Source organism: Bidens hawaiensis, unplaced genomic scaffold, assembly GCF_021521415.1.
Source record: "Bidens hawaiensis isolate Kalapana, Puna unplaced genomic scaffold, B.hawaiensis_p1.1 tig00036746_1, whole genome shotgun sequence".
In the NCBI taxonomy this organism is placed as follows: Eukaryota; Viridiplantae; Streptophyta; class Magnoliopsida; order Asterales; family Asteraceae; genus Bidens; species Bidens hawaiensis.
Genome location: NW_027496410.1, coordinates 33207 through 55139, shown reverse-complemented (window position 1 = coordinate 55139; position 21933 = coordinate 33207). Strand labels below are relative to the sequence as shown.

The window sequence follows — 21933 nt, the reverse complement described above, 5'->3', positions numbered from 1 at the left end:
AAAAGGCCATATTGGAACACTTAAAAACTCTTTTATTTTCTACGTAGAAATTTTGGAAGAGTGCCTTCATTCAATAAAAGTCATCTTTCAAATTCTTATACGCTAAAAACTCAATCAGCCCATGTGACCCATTAAAGATATAAATATAACCCGAAATGACCCGATTATATCATTAAGCATGTGCTCACATCACATGTGTCATCTTGTTTAATTGTTAAACCAAAAATACAGAAGGTGTTGTTTTTGGCACTGCTTAAGGGGTGTTGGGGTCAGGCCTCTGTTGTCCAACTGTCCAAGCACAGCCAGACATGCTTAATACTATGTATACTAGGTTGTGACATGCCAAATTCTCCACGCAACTAAATGCCATGTCATTGGGGCGGATCAGACTTCATAGCATGCTTTACATGTTTACATATGTGATGTAGAGTTTTATATAGATAAACTGCTCAACCCGCAATCCTCTAAAGCCAGGTACCCGCAAATTTTGAATATGCGTCACACAAGAAATGCACGTTCTTGTCAAGGTCATACATGTGCTAATGCAACTCAACTAAAATATAGCATTTCAAAATGAAAAGCACGCTATGCCTTCTATTTACTAAACGAAGCATGAGCCGGAAAAAAAAAACAAGAGTTTTCTTATTCAAGACTAGTTTCACACTTTGAAACATACAAGTGCAAAAGGCTGATCCAACAATAACAACTTAAGCAAAATATATCAGCACAGACCCATTATAGGGTGATGCATATAAAGATTTCAAGAATGCACCTTGCTGCCACATGAAAAAAGGATTAAAAACATGCAGTTTCTTAAGACGGTTTATCATAAAGGGCGCGTGTGTTTCGCCTTGCACACTCCAAGATAGTTTTGTCAGCAGTGATAAAGTATGCTGCAATCGAAGCTGTTACCAAAAAAAATAAAAAACATCAGATTTATGCAAAATGACTTAGCTTTCCTTTGTTTCACAAAACTTATGTTATAATGATAGGTCGATTTTTGAATTTATGTTTTCAGATTAAAAATACAAACTAAAGATGATTATAGCAAGAAAGTGAAGAATATACCAGCAGATATGATGAGTGCCTGAGCAGTATAGTTAAGATTCGCCTTTGCCCAGGGAATTGTTCGAACAGCAATCAACTGAAACCAAGAGAGTTACAAATAATAATATTTGGTGGCAATTTGGTAACATAAGTTACATAATTTTGTATCTACAGATAACTGCAGTGCCCTTTCGGTTGGTGCTACTGTCTTTTTAGACGATAAAACAATGTACAAGGAACATAATATACACTTAATTCACTAAAATGAAATTTTTTTAATAGAATAGAACAAAAATCTACAAGACGAAAAACACATTCTGTTACTCTGTTATTTATAAGAAGAGATGGAAGAAAAAAGATATCAATTAGAATAACAACACATAAATCCCTGATGTCACAAACAATGTGCCTCGCTAAACTCGAAATACAAATAAATCTGAGTTTTTTGGCCACAACTCAAATATTCATCCATCAAACTTGTACTTTGTAAATAGAAGCAATGAGGAAGGGGCACTCATGGGTACTACCCATTCACCAGCCAATCATACACCGTTATTTCATTTCTACCCTTAAGTACCCGCAAACCAGAAAATAAAATAACTGAAACAGCTACCAACAAGTACCCTAAAACTTTTTTTTTTGTTTTTTGTTAAAATTTAAAAGTAAATAAAACAATTAAATGTAATTAATATTAAAATTAAAAATATTACATAATTTAAATCCGGAAAATAAAATATGAAGACCAAAACCAAAAAAAAAAAACACGAACATATAAACTAGATGATCCTTCGGCCAGTTATATTTTTCTGCAATTTCTCGTTTGCGGGTTATGGCGATTTTCTTCACCTCATCCTCTAGATGATTGTGTGGCCGAGTATATGTCTTAGAAATTAGCAATTGGGAGTTTGAGTGAATAGAAATGGTGAAGGTTTAGTGAATAAAAATGGTGAAATGTTTGAGTGAATAAAATCGGTGAAGAGTTAATGGTATTTGTATGTAATAAATTAATTATTAATGGGTGTTTTAATTTCTTCAAAAGTTAACACACAGGTAAATCTTTGCCATAAACCGTAATTTGGCAAACTACCCATATAGTTAGGGGTGGGTTTGCCATGTGGTAAACTACCCACACTAGTGCCCCGGCCCTATGAAGAAAATCAATGCAATTCTCCGCTTATAAGTGAAGACGAGATCGGTATATGTTCATCTGACAATCTTGTAACAATTAAGGGGATTATAGGGTAATATTCAGAAGCTCAAATGACAGAACAGGTATAGGCATATGTATAATTATAATTGACAATTTTTCTTTTTAATGTGAATCTGAGTTAACCCAATTTAAACCTTTTTTTGAACCCAATTAGCCAACTTAACCAGGTTGGTGTTAATGAAAAGAGTGGGGGTACGAACCGTGGGGACAGCACTGGCAACGCAAGCAACGGAGGCTGACTTCAGTCCTGCACGAACCCCTTCTGCAAACAAAAGAATCATAATCATACAAATCATCGCAAACCCCAGTAGTGGATTATTATACCTTGAGTACACATTTGCGATCTGAGGAACTTGAGATCTTCATCCGGAGACTGAATCATGAAATTGGACCTGTGGTTGTTAACCCATGCGTCTCTCAGATCCATTGGAATACCCATTCTGACTAAACAAAAACCAACCGAACAAATCAAAATAATGATGATCCCTTACGTGTGTGTGTGTGTGTATACAGCAGTCGTCCGCTGTTTTGGAACAATACCGGATGACCCCAACAAATCCAAATTCAATTCTTTTTCCTCACATTTTTTTTTTATTTTCCTTTTTTATTATTATTATTATTAGCAAATGACATGTGTGCATTTTCATAAGCATGTTTATCCATATCAGTTTCTACCATTTCTATGCATCTTTTCTCTACAATTAAAGTAGGGGTAACACTTGTGCTAGAGCAATGTTATAGAAGAAACAAACGAAGAATCTATCCACTAAAGACAAAGAGGTTGCTAAAGCTTTAGATATTGTCCAGGATTTCTGTAAGCTCCTCTTTCACGCTTGGTACTTAGATGATGGTAAAATTATTGGAGACACTAAAGAGGTTGCTAAAGCTTTTGATATTATCAGGGTAGAGGGCCCTCGACTGGGCCTTGAACTTAACATTAAGAAAACAGAAGTATTTTGGCCGTCATGCAATGGGGTTAAGGTGCAGGAGGGGATTTTTCCCCGTGAGATTGGAAGGCCGATGTTAGGTGTGAAACTCCTTGGGGGAGCCGTTAGCAGGGATGCAGAATTCATCAGCGGACTTGCTGTGAAAAGGGCTTCACAGGCTGTAGAACTGATGAGCCATCTCCCACATTTGCAGGACCCTCAATGCGAGCTCCTTTTGCTTCGATCATGTATGGGAGTAGGTAAGCTGTTGTTCGGCCTCAGAATGTGCCAGCCCGAGTATGTGGGGGAAGTTGTTTCTGTTTTTGACAATGGCCTTCGGGGGGCGGTTGAGGACATCGTGGTTTGTGGTGGTGCCTTCTGTGGAGATTTTCAATGGTGGTTGGCATCACTTCTGACTCGTTTTGGAGGTTTGGGTTTATGTTCAGCTTCAGACGTATCTACATATGCGTTTGTGGCCTCGAGGGCACAATCTTGGAAATTGCAAGACCACATTCTTCGAGATGGTGGTATTGATGGGTTTGACTCCGATTATAGGAGTGCGATAGATTGGTTGCATATTTCACTTCCTGATTTTGATATAAGCGATTTCGCTAATAAAGACACCGCCCCACCTAAAGCCCAACATGCTTTGGCGAGTGCCCCTTATAGTGGAATCATCCAGAGTTTGGAAGTGAAGTTTGATTTATCTCCTTGTCAAAAAGCGGTGTTTTAGTGCCTTTGATCTCCACGGGCTCAAGATTTCTTAAGTGTTATCCCTATTGAAGGACTGGGCCAACATATGTCGGCCTTGGAGTACCGGACCATCCTTAAGTATCGGTTAATGATTCCTTTGTTCCCGGTAGATGAGCCATGCTTAGTTTGCCACAAGGTCTGTTTGGATTCTTTCGGCGAGCACGCAATTCATTGCAAAGAGTTACCTGGGTTTAAATACATACATGATTTGGTGAGGGATGTTCTATGCGATGTTCTTAAACGGGCCGGAATTTCAGCTAAAAATGAGGCTCCCGTAAACTTTCTTACGGATCCTCTTGAAGGAAGATCTACGTTACGACCGGCCGATATTCTTATTTTTGGGTGGGTAGGGGGAAACACGCTTGTGTGGACCTCACAGGAGCCTCCCCTCTTGTTGGGCTAAAGGACAATGGGTTTGTTGCCTGTCAGGCAGCATTGAAGGCGGCCTCGGGTAAGGTTGTTAAACACGAGAAAGCTTGTTTGGAGAATCAACACGTGTTTATCCCCTTTGCCTTTGACACTTTTGGTTACTTAGCTCTAGATGCCGTAGACCTTCTAAACAGAGTTCAAAAAGTCATGCATAGCAATTTATCAGTTCATAAGAATCAAAACTTTGTTTTTAGTAGGATTGGGTTTGCTATCCAAAAGGGGGTTGCGGCGCAACTTGTTGCCCGCTTACCTACCACTTCATTGTAAATCGTTTGGTTGGTTTTATCAGATGAGATTAACCAATAAAAAAAATTTTAAATTGTTAATACAAAGAAGAAGATCGTGCAAGGAATAACGGTCACAGCTGGAAAAAAGACAACTCTTGTATCCGCCTAGGGGTATTAGGAATAATGGTATGATCTGTAGATGATGTATTGTCTCTATAAATACAGTACATGCTTGTAACAATGCTCAAATTATCCATGTTCATCAATATACACCTTTAACTAAGCGTTTTACAATTATCCTTGTATTACACACAAATACCACTTATAGTGTTAACTAATTAGAGTCAATTTTAACCTATAACATAGAGGTTGGGATTTGTTTTAACACCGACACCATCCATGGGAAGAACTTGAGTTTTACGACATTTTTCGTGATTTTTTGAGAGAGTATATACGATAGCATCATGGCGTCAGCAAGTAATGTACCTAACGATAGAATCACAACGGATGAAGAAGAAGAGAAGATTGAGTATGATGACGTAATATTGGAAGGTTTGGGGGCTGGATTCTTGTGACATCCGTGGCAAAACCGAGTACACCTTAGTACTTACAAACTCGAATAAGCGTTTAACCGCTTATTGCGTAACGAACAAACGAATAACCAAACGGGTCTGGTTATGACCCAGATATCCTGAGGGGCCATCTATACGAGATATATGTCTATTATAAGCCAACATACTGATATTAAGGCCTTAGTATGATAGCAAAGTAGTTAAACGAAAACATGCTCGTTTAACTACCCGCTATGGACTTAAACGCGAAAGATAGTTACAAACCAAGCATTGTATCATCCGTTAAGCCGAAAAAGACTTACCAAACACTTATTTGAAATGTTTTAAGCGATCCGTGAAAATATTTTCGATTTTTACAAACGTATGGTATGCTTTTATAATTTTACACAAAACTAGCCGAAAAACACTCGTTTTCGCTCCGTTTGTCGCACCCGATATATTTTTGTCGCCAAAAACCGAACCCGAAATAAATTTGGACTCGGCATTTCACGTTCGGGCACGTAAATCGAGAAAAGTGGGCCAAATGGGCCCAAAAGGGGGCCCAACAAGCCCAGCCCGCCAAAGAAGACTTTCCCCCCTTAAACCCTTTTCATATTTAAACAAGTCCAAGATAGTTTTTAAGCCATTTTCTTGTGGAGAAATCTGTAGAAAAACCTGGTCCTCTCAAAACCCAGCAAGAACAAGGTAAAAAGCTTCATTTTTTGGCTAAGTTTAACTCGTTTAAACTCGATTAATACCATATAAACATAGCTTGATTGCCAAAAATCATTCCTAACCATGTAAAAACCCTAAAAATGGTCCATAAACATGTTTTGATCATACACATGGTGAGGAACCTGTTTTGATAGTTTTTTTGGCCATAAACACGGATTCAAGGGTTGAAACGACATTTTTACAGTTCAAAAGTTCGTTTTTGTGCACTAGCCGAAACCCTAAGTTAAAGGGCTGTTTTATTGATGAAACCTGCTTGGTTTGTGATATAGGACCTGTACGTAGCCTACATAGGAGCACACGAGCTTGAAAAGTTGATTAGAAAGGCGGAAACGAACCAAAACCACTAAGGTAATGCTGAAACACTCGCTTACGGGCTGTTTAGGTTAAGGTTGTGATGTGCATATTGTTAGGCCTTGAAATTTTGCAGAAACATCAAGGTCCATGTCAATAAGTCTCTGTTTAGATTTGGTAATTTTTGGACCATCCGAGAATATTTGGCGAATTTATTACCGAATTGGGACATTTATTTGTGAAAAATAGCTAAAATACTTCAAAAATTATGAAATTTTTCTGGGAACTCAGATTTGATGTATTTTGATCACATATGAATTTTGAGATCATTTGGATAAGTCTAAAGGTGTTTTATACATATGCGTTTCATGCGAATTTTTATAGCCGATTTGGGCCGAAAAGAATATTGAACAAGCTTTTTTACATTCTGTAATTGATACAGGTTGTTTTGGGACATGATTTGAGTATTCAGGAATTTTTGGAAATTGTTTGGGATAAACAGACGATTTTCAGGTGAAATATAGCTGATAAAATGAATTTTTATTAATTATTAAATCAGTAAATAATTCCATAAATATTTTTATAAAAATCTACATATTTTAATTGATAAGTGATTAAATTTTCATAATTTAATGATTAACGGTTAATTAATTATGCTAATTTAAAGATTAAACAAATTCAGTTTTTATAAAAACCGGTAAGTTCGCGACTAGCGAACCTGCGTGAATATCAAAACACCAAGAGTGATCAAAAATCATATTTTTGGACTAATTAAGTAAAAACGAACTTTTCTATGAAAACCTGGACAATCCGGATAGATTAGTTATACAGCCCAGTTTCTTCTCAAATCAAACTGAATAAACGGAAACGGGCCCTGTGGCTAATCCGGAACCCCAGTATGTGATCCTTCTTTATAACTTAATCATTTTATTAACCAATACATTTACCCAAGCTTATTTTCCCATAACTTTTTTCTGAACGCGTAAACGAACAACTTGGCTCAGCTGGGAAAACGGGAATCTGAGCCAAGTTCAGTTTTAAGTATTAGACATTGAACAACATCACAACCTAAGCCTATTGCCACTTTCTGGGGGTTCCAGCTATACCCAGATTAGTTATACAGTCCAGTTTAGTACTGAGATTATAATAATATTAAAATATTAATATTATTATAATATGGACTATAGGGACTAAGTGATAGCAAGGGAAACGAACCCCGAGCTGACCTCGCACTGAGTGCCTACAAAACTGTGAGTTTCATGACCCCACTCTTTAAACTATTTTACGAACTTTTGGGGTGGAAAGCATGTTTATACACGTTATCTATCTGAAAACGGATCAGGATATAAAATATCTGAACATTTATATACGAAAAGTCCCTACAAACATAATGATTGACTACGTGCTGATGAAAGATGATTATTATCATTGATTGATATATTAAGTGGAGATAATACGAATTGCAAAACATAATGAAATTACACGTGACAGCATGTTTATACAAACATGTTATGTAATGTTAAACATAACTAATTTGGGAGACCACGTGGTCTGTAATGGCCATGGGGATAACGTGGTCTGTGATGATTATGGGGCTATTATGGGCGGAAGGGGGCCACAATAGTAATAAACTAAAGTTGAGTATGGCCTATGAGCCAAGTTCTGCTGCAACTTACTAAACTAAAGTTGAGTATGGCCTATGAGCCAAGTTCTGCTGCAACTTACTAAACTAGAGTTGAGTATGGCCTATGAGCCAAGTTCTGCTGCAACTTATAAACTAAAGTTGAGTATGGCCTATGAGCCAAGTTCTGCTGCAACTTATAAACTAAAGTTGAGTATGGCCTATGAGCCAAGTTCTGCTGCAACTTATTAAACGAACTAACTTGATTATGACATAAATGTTAAGAAAATAATGTGATTATGCGTATTGTGGGCGGATGGGGAGCCACAGTATTTGGTGATACGTGATAAATACTATATGTGTATATGTGTCTATATACATGCTATGTGATTAGCCGTAGGAAATACTATGTGTAGAATATACTAATTATTTTCGTGTACGCTATATAATGTTTGAGTTTACGTGGAATCATTGTGGGTGGAAGGGGGACCACAGTGGTTGATGTTAACGCGGAACCGTTGTGGGCGGAAGGGGGACCACAGTGGTTGAGTTTATGTGGAACCGTTGTGGGAGGAAGGGGGTCCACAGTGGTTGGTTAAACACGGAAATTGGAAACAGGTAGTACGAACAAACAATCACGATTTTACCGAAATTTCGAATTTATATTATAAACTTACATGTGTGCATATGCACACACAAGGATATGGCTGTACATATTTATACAAACGTAAATACATATTTTTACATACGCGCGTACATACAAACTATGACTGTGTGGTACGCAGAACTGATTTCGTTAAACTTATGAAACTCACCAACTATTCATAGTTGACCTGTTTTAACATGCTTTTCAGGTAATCAGATATGAGAAGTAATTTCCTGTGCGTTACGTGTCTGATTGGTGATTGATGTCATGGGCATTTGAGTTAGAAGTAAAGTAATTGAAGAACCGGTTTGATTGTATCACCTAGTTTGTAAAAGATGTTAGAACGATATAATATATTATAAATTAGTTAGTAATGTTTCTTTATGAACAATGTATTTGATACCAGTTGTATCTGTTGCATTTCCGTTTTACGCTTCCGCAATTCGCTTAACGGGGTGTGACAATTCTTGTAGAAAAAACGAGATTTTCTATTAAATTTCAAGAAAAAATAAGAGAGGGGAACAATGATTCAGCTGGTGCAGACAAACTTGTTCAACAAAACTCCGGTGCCGGAAGGTGTGGCCACGGCAAGCTTGCTGAACACAACGTCAACGGGAAATGAAACAGTGATAAAGTCAGCGAACCCTACCTCCTCAAACGCCATAACTAGCACAACATTTAATACCATTCCAATGCAAACAAACCTACAAGTGCCAATACCACAGCCGAATATGACTTTCATGCACCCAAATATCCAAACTCTTGTGCATGTACTACAGTTTCCATTCCAAATCTCTTACCCACCATATTTCGGTGGACAATTGCCATCAAACCGCAAACAATGCGCACGTTTGTGTGGAACCCAAATGCAAGGTAGGAGGCCACCATACCTTCGTGTACTCATAATCAGAGTTTATTTGGTTCTACTACACCAACTTTAGCAACCATCCCAAGATCTAAAAACGCCCAAGCTACGCCGATAGTCAACTTGGAGGCAACCATGCAATCCCTGGACGTAACCATATCTTACAAGCCATCATCCACATACACGCAGTCGAAGTTCATAAAGAGAATTACAGAAGCCAAATTCCAACTAAAATGAAGATGCATTTACCATAAAAAAATACGATGGTATGAGGGATCTAAATGACCATTTGTTCTCATATACCAGGGAGGAAGAGGTAGAAGGCGGGTCGATGACAGGATAGTGATGTATGTTCACTAAAATGGTGATAGGGGCAGCACGAAAATGGTTCGACAAGTTAGCAACTGGCAACCTAGACAGCTTCGAAGACCTACAAAGGGTTTTCTTAAAAAACTTCAGCCAAAGAAAGAAAAGCGTGAAAGCGTGTACGTCTTTGCCTAGTTTGAAGAGACAAGATGGAGAAAGTGTAGAAAATTTCATGGAAAGATTAACAAAGAAAGCATGGAGGTGGCGAGGCTGAAGACCAAGTAAAATCTATGCCTTTTTCCATGGAGTAATAAATAATTAGTTGGTGAATAAGCTCCATGAAGACCTCCCGGTCATGTTGGAAGGGGTCATGAATAAAACTAAGGCATTAATTAGAGGGGAAAGCCACGTGCTAAACAGAAAGCAAACCAAAAAACATAAGATCCAAAAACCAGTGAAGAAACCAATACACCATCATCCCAAATTGGAACCAATTAAGGCTACAAACCTACTCAAGGCTGGACAGAGGTGCTTCGACACCTTTCCAATTCTCATCACCGACACCAATACTCAACAACCTAATCAAAAACCCCTCGGAAATCTTAGCCACTTAGGACATAAAATTCCTAATACCTCAAAGATAACAGCCAACCAAATTTACCAATTCCAATCACTTCTGCAAATACCATAAGGAGAAAGGGCATCACACAGACGGTTGCTGGATATTACTCAGAGAAATAGAAAAGGGCAGTCAAGTCGGGGAAGTTATCACATTTAGTGATGGGCGTTCAAGGCAAAACCTTCGAAAACAAGATAAATGGGATGGAAGTAGGAATGATACGAAGTGAGAAATAGGCCATGGGTTGAAACAGGGAAACTATTATATGAAGGATTGAATGAATCAACCAATCACCTTTGGAAGGGTACCACCGGAAAGTGAGCTGGAGAGCCCAATGATCATATCTATTATCATGGCATGGCAACGAGTGTGAAGGGTATATCTTGAGACGGGGAGCTCTTTTGACATCATGCACTTTCAATGTTTAAATCAGTTAAATCCATTGGGAAAAGAAAAATTGGTGGAAGTCTAAGCTCCTTTGGTGAGCTTCTTAGGATAAATAGTACAATCAATGGGTCAGGTAACCCTAGAGGTGCACATTGGTGCTAGCGAACGATACATAACCTTACAAATGAATTTCTAGTTGTTAATGTGTGCTTATCATACAACGTAATCTTAGGTAGATCAGCAATGAGCGCACTGGGATCAGTGGTGTCGACCATTCACGGGGAGCTTAAGTTTCCAACACCCAAGGGATTCATCACACTTGTCACACCCTGCCCTAGGGCCTAGGCGTATGACCAATAGTTGGTACATGTTTTGTAAATATATCAGAGTTATGTTCTTTTAGCGGAAGTCTTTTGAATAAGATATCATTATATTGAAATCTCGGGAATTTAATACCCGTTTTAAAATACCTGTCATTTTAAAATATGATTCTTCACAGTATTTTAAATAAAATATCTGAGCCATCAGATCACCTCTAATGACTATGTCCTCAATCTTCTTATCTGTCTTGCTTGTCTGTTCTAACCTTTACTGTTTCCCTGAAACGTGGGAAAAATACGTCAGCTATGTGCTGGTGAATAACGCTGACTCAACAAAAAGGTTTTCATAATTCATCATACATAATCATATACAAATCATCTTCATTATGATACAACACCAATAGCGTTCAACGACTCAGTGGGTCTCAATCTCATCTCATCGGAACTAAAAATACCTATAGACAACATAATTGGACTTCACTCGCCCTAGAGACAGTCACTTGCCTCATGGTCATGTCTGTAGTGTGCCCACTACAGATATGTAAGGATCCAGACACATGTATTTTAGCTTGAGTGTTTAGTTCTACCTTGTATCAAAACGTTTTTAGAGGATTTGAACCAACCCTCATGCAAATATTTCCATAACCCTTTTACATATGGATAACAGTCCATAGTTTCAAAGAGTAAACATTTCATAAACATAGAGGATTTGAACCAATCCTCATATGAATTCTTTTCTGACTCTTTATCTATGGATAACCCTCCATAGTAAATAAATATCTTTTAGACAGTACATAGACGTATTCACGTCATAAATCATTCATAAAAGGTTGGACGTATTCACCTTATAATCAATGTGTCTCACTGATAATTGCCTGATCTCTATCTCGGACCTATAGTACGAGAATATTATTTCATAAATAACTAGATCTACAAATCTATCTTTAGACCTTTAGTCTATTTACATAACCTTTACCTTGATGTTCTTTTCTTTCAGAAAACACATATGTATATTATGTTTCTTCATCGTGAAGAAACGTATATATATATATATATATAATTTCTTCTTTCATAAGAAATATATTTACACAATAATAGAGAATAATATTTTAACCATAATATTATCTTATGAAAGCTTATTACAATTACTTATCTGATCAAGGTGTAGACTATATTCCTGACTAAGGTCTAAGCCATATAAAATAATAATAAAATAATAACTTAAGCAGAACCCCTACCTTATGCGGGTATTTTATTTGCCTAAGCTTTGCGCGGGCAGCACTTCTATTTCCTTATCACGTACTGAAGCTTAAACCATCATAACCTTGTTTCGAACTCGCTTAACACATCTATGGGTCGTTAAAACTTCAGTTCTTGCACGAATTACAAGAAATCGGAACCACGGAACCTCACATGAGTCGGGCACGTCTCCCAAGGTTGTGTGTGTGAAAGTGAGTGTGAAAATGGGATGAGAATGCTTCAAACCCGTAGCCCCGTTTAATAAGCAAAGTTTTGACCACCATCGCGTAGCGCGATGGGGTTTTCCCCCTGGCCATCGCGTAGCGCGACGCCACAATCCACCAGAGGTTGCCACGTGTTGACACGTGGTTGATCCGGTTACTTAGCCGGGTCATCGCGTAGCGCGATACCCCCTTCCTTCTGGACCATCGTGTAGCGCGACTCCCCTTTTTCTAAACTCATGGGAAGCCGCATCGCGTAGCGCGATGATTTAATCTGTATACCTATCGCGTAGCGCGATGGGTCTGGAAATCAGAATTATTTTTAGTCCTTGAACTTTAGTATCATGTCACTTCTTGGTCTATCTTCCACAGTTCAAAAATACTAAAGCGGCCCTTATGCGGCTCGCGGCGATGCGAGCGTGTGAAGTGCCAAGTGCGCCATCAAAACGCCACATTACGCCCATCGCCCAAGTCCGTGTCCGATTTCGATACCGTGCGCGTGCGCGTCGGGTGCTCCGCACCCTCCGCTAGGACTAGTGAGAATGGTTAGCCCCATAAGAACATTACCATAGAAAAGTCCTTCCTTATAAAGTGCTTTCATTTCTTTCCTACTTTCCATGTGGGATGGAGTTTCCATACTTATTTTCCTTAACATAAACATGCATTAATTTCTTTACTTTATTTTTCCCATTACTTATCTTATGAATATTTTTGGTCCTTCACTTTTAAATTTTGTCAAATTTAGACCAAAATTTTGTGGGTGTTACAACACTGGCCTCTGAATTCGTACCAAGAGTTGATGAAGTTAAGGAAGTCAGAAAGGAAACCAAGAGATCGTAGTGAATAAAGAAAATAATGTGGAAAATGGATGATTATCACAAAGTTCCCAGAACAAAGAATAACTGTGGGGGCACAGTTGCCTGAGGCAGTCAGGAGTTTTTTTGTGGGAATTACTATCTAGATTCATAGACGTCTTCGTGTGGCAGGTATCAGACATGGGGGCAGCCCCTAGGGGTTTGGCAGAGCACCAATTAAAGGTGCACAACTCAGTAGAACCGATCAAGCAAAAGAAGCGAAGTGTAGGACAGGAAGAAGTCGAGCCATCAAGAAAGAAGTGGCAAAATTATTAAATGCTGCCATAATAAGAGAGGTAAGGTATCATACATGGATAGCCAATCCAGTGATGGTAGATAAATGGAATAACAACTGGAGATTTTGTGCATCGACTTCAAAGATTTAAAAAATGCCCACCCAAAGGATTGTAATCCCTTACTAGAAATCAATGTGAAAGTTGATTCTCGGGCGGATTATAAGTTGAAGTGTTTCTTGGATGCATACAAGGGCATACAAATGAGTAGAGAAGATGAAGATAAAACTGCATTCATCACTAAAGAGGGCATCTTTTGCTATCAGAAAACACCATTTATCCAAAAGAACGCAGGAGCAACATAACAAAGGTTGGTGGATGTAACATCCCGTTTTGTGTATAAAAATAAAATGTTTGGAATTTATATTTCAAATATTAGTATGCGAGTAAGTGACGAGTAAATGACTCATTGAGATATGGAATGTTTAAGCGAGCGCTCGTTGTTATCGATATTGCTTAAGAGATATTAAATGAATATTAAACAATATAAGAATAATTATTACTAAACAAAAACTCAAAAGTGCTCGTGTGCTCCATGTGTTATAATAATAATAATAATAATAATAATAATAATAATAATAATAATACATTGATGAGTTGTACTGGGATCCTTAGTCATGAAGTAAGGATATAGATGCACATTAATACAACTAAGATAAATATTAATAATGACCTCATTGCCTATAACTTCATAACGAAAATTTCGTAGCTGACAATTCTTAGTAAGGAAGCAAAATTTTGTCTATAAAATCCTTATATATTGAAAGTTTAGAGACCAAAAAAAAAATACACATATATGACGGAATTGGTTCACATAAATCTAAGTTTTTAAGCAAGTCAACATAGAGGCTCTTGTATGATTGGGAGTCGGTTTGATTACAATAATTGGTAGGTTATCGTCTACACTCAAGTTATTAACACCCGTAGGTAAGTACACGGAACCATAATCATGTTATTTTATAGCGTGTTATACGTGCTTATTTAGTACTCAAATATATGATTATTTGGAAAATATTTTATGAGATTATGGTCCCAAGTATATGAATTGGTGGCTTAAAAAGGGGCTATAGTTTGGAAATAAGTATGATGGTAAGCTCCTAATAAAAATATATGGGTTACGAGTCCCAAGAGTTTAGTAACTAAAACTCCAAAATTTTGATATTATATATAAAAAGATTTCGGGAGTTGAAATCTCAAGGAGTTCGGGTGTTGAACTCCAAATAAAAGGGAGAGTTAATTACCCTCATGGGTTAAAAAAAATGAGCTCATAAAGAATTTGGGTGTTGAATTCCCAAAGAATAATGAGGAGTAAATATATGGATTTCGGATGTTGAAATCCCAAGGAATTTTAGTTTTAAATTCCAGATAAAAATGAAACACATTTTTATAAAATGGTGCTCTTACTTAGCGAAAGCTACTAAAACTATGCTTTTAAAATATTTTCAGGAAAAGCACCCCTAGATGATTGAAGCTTTATGGACGTGACTTGACTGACTAGAGAACATACTCTCGTGTTTAATAGTTTGTATAATAAAGTTTGTTGTTAAACATATATGTTTTCTTGTACAATATATATTTTCATAAAATAATACGTCACCACGAGTTACATATTTTGGATGTAATCTGGGACCTACTCTGATATGTATTTTGAAAAAGTATAAAAATTAAAAAAATAATAATAATAAAAATTTAGAGTGTTTCAAGTTGGTATTAGAGCACGGTTCGAGAGATTTAAGCATTCAAGATGAATACTTAGACTTGAACCATAAGTGCTCTTGATAAATAAACGAGAGGGCTCGGTCCACAAGTGGTCCACGGAAGCTACAAAAGGGAGTTTTGTATGGGTGCATAAATGAAAATAAAGGGGAAATATATGAAAACAGAAATTTGTATGTTTAAAAGACAATATAGTAGTTGGGGTATCAGGATGAGTATAATATATTTCTTTCATTCCTGGCCAGTATGAGAGCAAATGTATCATACCGCTATAAATTCCCAATAATTATATTGTGTTAGAAACAGCAAAGAGTGTGGGGGAAACGTAAATATGCATATAATGATGTGTTTGTTTGTATTTAATTCATCATACATGCATATAGAGTACTTTATGGCCTTAAATAAATTGTTAGAATTAATAATAGATAAGGAGTATAAAGGTCTTAGATAAGTACCTTAGAAAGGATAAGTTTATGGAATAAAAATAATAATAAATAAATTATTTGTCATAGTAAAGAGAGATGGCGGAAGAAAATATTGTACATGGTGATGGAAGCTGTAATGCAGAAAAGCATGTAGATAACGCTTCGGAAAAATCTGTGTCTTCACCTCGTTAAGATGATACTGCAAATTTTGTCCCCAACGAAATTCGCAAGCAGATAGCAATTGAGGTGGGGAAGGCGTTTGAAGCCAATATTCCATATCTTCGGGCTGAAATGCAAAATTCTATAGGAATTATGCTGGAAGAAAACCTGAAAAAGAATGAATCGAATGTGGAAAAGCCTCTCGAGAACGTGGGAGCGGCACCAAGAGTGGAAGTAGAAACACATAGATGTGAGTATAGGAATTCCATGGCTTGTAAACCGTTACAATTTAAGGGAGAGATAGATCCCTTGGTCAGCCAAAGGTAGATTACAGCCATGGAGACTATTTTTGATACGTGTCACTACGACACGGCTGATGAAGTGATGTTCGCAACGAACCAACTTTCTGAAAGAGCTAAAGACTGGTGGGATATGGCCAAAAAGGGAAAAGGTAGATAAACGATAAGAAATATGTCTTGGGAAGAATTCAAACCAATCTTCCTAAAACATTTTAGTCCCCATATTGTAATTGATTGTATCATTGAGGAACTCCTTCATATGTGTCAATGCAATGAAAAGGTGGACGAAATATTTGTAATTTTCTACGATAAAGCCAAGTTTTGCCCTTCTCTCTTTACTAGTGAAGAAGCGTGGATGACTCATTTCCACCTAATACTTAAAACAGAAATCAGAGAATTCATTTCTCTATCAAAGTGTGGAAGTCTCGAGGAACTTCTTAATTGGTCTCGTGAACGAGAGGTGGTGCTAAAAAGATAAGTTGAAAGAGATGGGAAGCGGAAGCTAGATGTTGTAATTCCTGCAGCACCTACAAAGAGAGCTAAAAATTTTAAGCCTGCTAAAATACCCAGCTTTAAGAAGGAGTTTAGTAATTGTCAGTTTTGCAGAAAGAGACATTTAGGAGAATGCCGTTATAAGAACCCTACATGTTATAAGTGTGGAAGACTCAGGCATACATCACCAGAGTGTACTAGTCCCGTGAACTTATGTTATAATTGCTATAAACCGGGTCACATGAAAAATGAATACCCAGAGTTGAGGGCAAGGAATGAAAAGGAGGCAGAAAGAACAAGAACCGCAGAGAACGTAAAGAAGTTAGAAGATCCAAAACCCCAAGGCAGGGCTTTTCAAATCACCGCAGAGGAGGCGAAGGTTATACCTGATGTCGTAACAGGTACCTTTCTCGTAAATTCACTCTCTGCATATGTTTTATTTGATTCCAAAGCTAGTAGATCCTTGGTATCCAAAAATTTTGCTTGCCATAATTCCTTTAGTAGAAGTAACTTAATAAATTCTTTAGAAGTTGAAATCGCTAGTGATAAGAGCTTTGCCGTCTCCGAAGTGTGTCGAAATTGTAAAATAAATATTCAAGGAGAAGAATATTCTATCGACTTAATTTCCATTAATCTAAGGGAATTTGATATCATTATTGGGATGGACTGGTTATCCAAACATCATGCGTCGATAGTTTGCAATCAAAAGATCGTCCGATTTCCAATTTCTGTCACTGGCTGGAAAATAAGTTTGTGTTTATGGAGAAAGGAAGAATGATATCATAATATGCTCAATGGTGAAGATGGGAATTATTTAAAGCATGGTCATCAAGTGTTTCTCTCCTACGTGTTAGATATAAAAGCAAAGGGAAAGGAACTTGATCAAGTCCCCGTTGTTAATTAATTCCCTGACATTTTTCCTGATGAGTTGCTGGGAGTACCACATGAAAGGGAAGTCGAGTTTAAAATTGATTTAGTTCAAGGAGCTAAACCAATGGCTACGAGATGAAGGAATTGATGTCTCAACTCCAAGATCTGTTGGATAAAGGCTTTATCTGCCCAAGTGCTTCACCTTGGGGCACGCCTATTTTGTTCGTTAAAAAAAAGATGGTAGCATGCAGATGTGCATTGATTACCGTGAATTAAATAAATTGACTATCAAGAAATAGGTATCCTTTGCCTAGAATTGATGATATTTTTATCAACTACAAGGTGCTAGTTGGTTCTCAAAGATCTATCTAAGTCGGGATATCATCAAGTAAAGGTACGAGAAGAAGATGTACCTAAGAAGGCTTTTCGTACTTGTTACGGGCATTATGAATTCACCGTGATGCCATTTGGCTTAACGAATGCCCCAGCTATATTTATGGATCTTATGAATCGAGTATGTAAGCCTATGCTTGATCGTTCCATCATCGTATTCATCGATGATATTCTCATCTATTCCCGAACTAAGAAAGAGCATGCCCAACATCTTCGTGAGGTTCTTGAAACCTTAAGAAAAGAAAAACTATATGAAAAATTTTTTTAACACGCATCTGGCTTCGAGAAGTTCAATTCTTGGGTCACGTGGTGAACGAGGAGGGTATCTTAGTGGATCCCACTAAAATAGAGTCTATTATGCAATGGTCTCCTCCAAAGACTCTAACTGAAGTAAGAAGTTTTCTAGGCTTAGCCGGTTATTATCAATGTTTCATTTAGGATTTTTCGAAAATAGCCTCCCCATTGACGAAGCTAACTCGAAAGAATTCCAAGTTTGAATAGAACCCAGAACATGAAAAGGCATTTCAAATCTTAAAAGAAAGGCTTACTAGAGATCCTGCACTTGCTTTACCTGAAGGAATAGAAGATTTTGTAGTTTATTCTGATGACTCACGTGTTGGATTGGGTTGTGTCCTTATGCAAAGAGGGAAGGTGATAGTATATGCCTCACGACAATTGAAATCGCATGAAGCAAACCACCCTACTCATGATCTGGAATTAGCGGCGGTAGTATTTGCGCTAAAAATATGGAGACACTATTTGTAAGGAACAAAATGCACTATCTATACCGATCATAAAAGTCTGAAATATTTCTTTGATCAGAAATAATTAAACATGAGACAACGGCGATGGTTGGAATTAGTCAAAGATTATGACTGTGAAATACTCTACCACCCTGGTAAGGCCAACGTTGTGGCTGATGCCCTAAGTCGAAAAGAGAATTATTCCCCAATTAAAGTACAGTCATATAAAGTGATTGTAAATTCGAACTTATTTGATCAAATTAAAAATGCGCAAAAAGAGGCGCTAAAAGAAGAAAATTTAAAGCGTGAAAGAATTTTCGGTCAATTCCGACATTTGGAAGAAAATGACAAAGGAATTAAGGCCCGTTTTGGACGAATTTGGATTCCTAAGTCTTGTTCAATTAAAACGATCATTCTTGATGAGGCCCATAAATCAAAGTACTCAATTCATCCAGGTGCAACCAAAATGTACAATGATTTGTAGAAAAATTATTGGTGGCCTGGTATGAAAAGAGATATTGTTAAATATGTGGAAAGGTGTTTAAATTGTTTACAAGTGAAAGCTGAACCCCAGAAGCCATATGGGAAGATGAAACCACTAGAGATTCTATTATGGAAGTGGGAACACATTACGATGGACCTAATAACAAAACTTACAAAAACAGCCAAGGGACATGACACGATTTGGGTGGTTGTCGACCGTTTAACAAAAAGTGCACACTTTATACCCATTCATGAAAAATATTCTTCGGAACGATTGGCGGAAGTATATATTAATGAGGTGGTGTCAAGACATGGAGTGCCAGTATCTATCGTATCCGATAGAGACACCGGCTTTACCTCAAGATTTTGGAGAAAATTTCGGGAGGAAATGGGCACGTCTTACCAAACCCGGATAATCCTTAAATGGGTTATAACATCTCTTTTTTTTATAAAACCCTTCATCATCAAACAATAATTTTCACGGGTCATGGGTCTCACCAAACCCGGATAATTCTTGAACGGGTTATAGCATCTCAATTATTTGTGAAACCCCTTAATCATCAAACAATAATTTTCACGGGTCACGGATCTCACCAAACCCATATGACCCTTAAACGGGTTATAAGATCTCATTTATTTCTGAAACCCTTTTAACAACAAACCTTAATATAATTCTCTCATCTACATATCCCCTGTCGTTGATCTATCCTCTATCGGTTTACTTATAATTACCATCCACCATCATCAACCTCCCCTCTTATGCATCAACCGCCATCGTAACCTATATTAACCGCCCCTTTTTCATAAGACAAATATTTGTGTTCATGTTTGTTCGTTTTAAAAAAAATCAGCATATTCGTGTTTGTTTATGTTTGTTCGTTAAAAATCTAAGAAACCTACACATCTCAATTGCAAGATCCCTAACGTTATATAAATATAATTAACGTAATAAACTACTATATACATATTAAATTAAAGAGTAAACTGTCAAAATCGTCCATGAGGTTTGTTTAGTTATGTGACTTTCATCCAAAATTTTGTTTTTGTGCAACCGGACCATCGACGTTTGTCAGTTGTTGCCAATATTGTCTAAATTACTACTCCGTTAGAATTTCAACGTTAAGTGAAGGGCAAAATCGTCTTCAGTCATCATCTTTATTTTGTTTAAATTATTTTAATAGATTCCGTCATAATCAACATCATGTCTACCATCATCATCATCATCATTTAGCCATCATCAATTCATGATCCTCTTTGCCCTACACCCACCACCATCACCACTACAACCTAATCAGCATTTGAGTCCTTAACATCACTTAGTTACTCGCTACTACCAGCTTACCGCCGGCAACCAACCACCACATACCATTATTCATCTTCATCAATCTACAGTCTCCAACACCCAATGCAACCTCATCCGGCCCACCTTTCTTCTCTAACTACAATTGCCTCTGCTCTTCGTTTTACTATAACTTCAAATCCCCCAAGTTTAAATCCAAAAATTGATTCAAGCGGCCGGCAATGACAACCGATTGGAGATCTTGTCAATTGTTTATCCAAAGATGCTGTAAATACAAATCAATCAAGAAATCTTGCTAATCGTTTTTCCGGCGATGGTGTATGTGTGTGTGGCGGGGATGATAGTGGTGATGCACTAAATGTAAAATCGGAGAGAAACACGAGTCGCCCAGATATGGGGATGGTGAAGGGCGATGGTTGGATTAGACGGTGACCTCAGATCTGGTAGCAGAGGTAATGTACAATGATGGTGGTGTCCGATATCTTTCGCGATTGTGGTACTCATCGGTGATGGTTTTTGATGGTTGCTGGAGAATGGTCGTTGTGGTGGTGGTGGTGGTCTTCGATGGTGGCCTGAGAATGGTTGGGGAGAATGGTTGTGATGATGACAAGAGAGAGTGGGAACTGGGAAGGGTTTTGTTTGGCTTTTTACTAATTTATTTGTTATTAGCTTTATTAGTTTTTTAAAGACTTAAATATTTTCAAAACAATGATTTATTAAAAAATAAGGATATTTTGGTCTTTTTTTAAAAAAATTAACGGAAAGTTTGGTTGGAGTTAGTGCTTTGGACGATATTGGCTATAATTGAAAAACCTCGATGGTCCAGTTTCAAAAAGAAAACTTTTTGGATGAAAGTCGCATTATTAATCAAACCTTAGGGATGATTTTGGCACTTTACTTTAAATTAAAACAAAGCTACGTTAAAAAATAAAATAAATCATTACAAAATATACAAATAACAAAACGATTAAAAAGCAAAACCTAGATAAAATCTCCCGTAACACAGGGGCAAAAACCTAGTATTTATATAAACCCAATAGGAACCCTTGATTAGCAAGGAAGGGTAATATGGTCTATCAACAATTACCTAGCTAATATAATAATAAGGTATAATTTAATTATTTTGATATAATATTATATAAATGATAACGATTGTCATACATAAATATATATATCCATATATATATTCTTACATGATAATTGTCGGTTTAGTATCTTTAGGGTGGGTAGTTTAATAGTCAAGAGTTTTATTACCGAAGGTAGGAATGATAAATATGATTTGAAAATCAAATTCTCTTTCAAAAACCAATGATTTCTAGTCTTGATTCTTTCTTAATTCATGGAATACCTGATATGTTGGTGAAATATTGTGTATTAAATGAGTCATATCACGTGTTTAGTGAGCTTATATGTCAGAAACACGATTACTTTGTGTGTGTTTGCGATTACAAGTGTGCGGAGCTTAAAGAAGCTAAATGAGAGCATATGAGATGGAAATGAAAGTAAGATTTTA

General features: G+C 37.1%; 1 protein-coding gene across 1 annotated transcript; it reads right to left on the bottom strand.

Moving 5' to 3' along the window:
* Positions 1-609: 609 nt before the first annotated feature.
* LOC143588736 (early nodulin-93-like) lies at positions 610-2698 on the bottom strand. The gene is made up of 4 exons (XM_077069663.1): positions 2582-2698; positions 2458-2519; positions 1069-1144; positions 610-905 (listed from the first exon to the last, which is right to left on the bottom strand). The coding sequence occupies exons 1-4, from the start codon at positions 2694-2696 to the stop codon at positions 814-816; spliced, it is 345 nt and encodes a 114-aa protein (XP_076925778.1). The 5' UTR covers positions 2697-2698; the 3' UTR covers positions 610-813.
* Between the last annotated feature and the right edge of the window lie 19235 nt (positions 2699-21933).

What these genes read in the sequence shown, in the direction of transcription:
- LOC143588736 (XM_077069663.1), bottom strand. Translation starts at nt 2,696, where the DNA reads ATGGGTATTCCAATGGATCTGAGAGACGCATGGGTTAACAACCACAGG. An exon ending in ATCGCAAATGTGTACTCAAG is followed by an intron (nt 2,520 to 2,581) that starts GTATAATAATCC and finishes TTTTGTTTGCAG; the next exon opens with AAGGGGTTCGTGCAGGACTG. An exon ending in GGCACTCATCATATCTGCTG is followed by an intron (nt 906 to 1,068) that starts GTATATTCTTCA and finishes TTTTGGTAACAG; the next exon opens with CTTCGATTGCAGCATACTTT.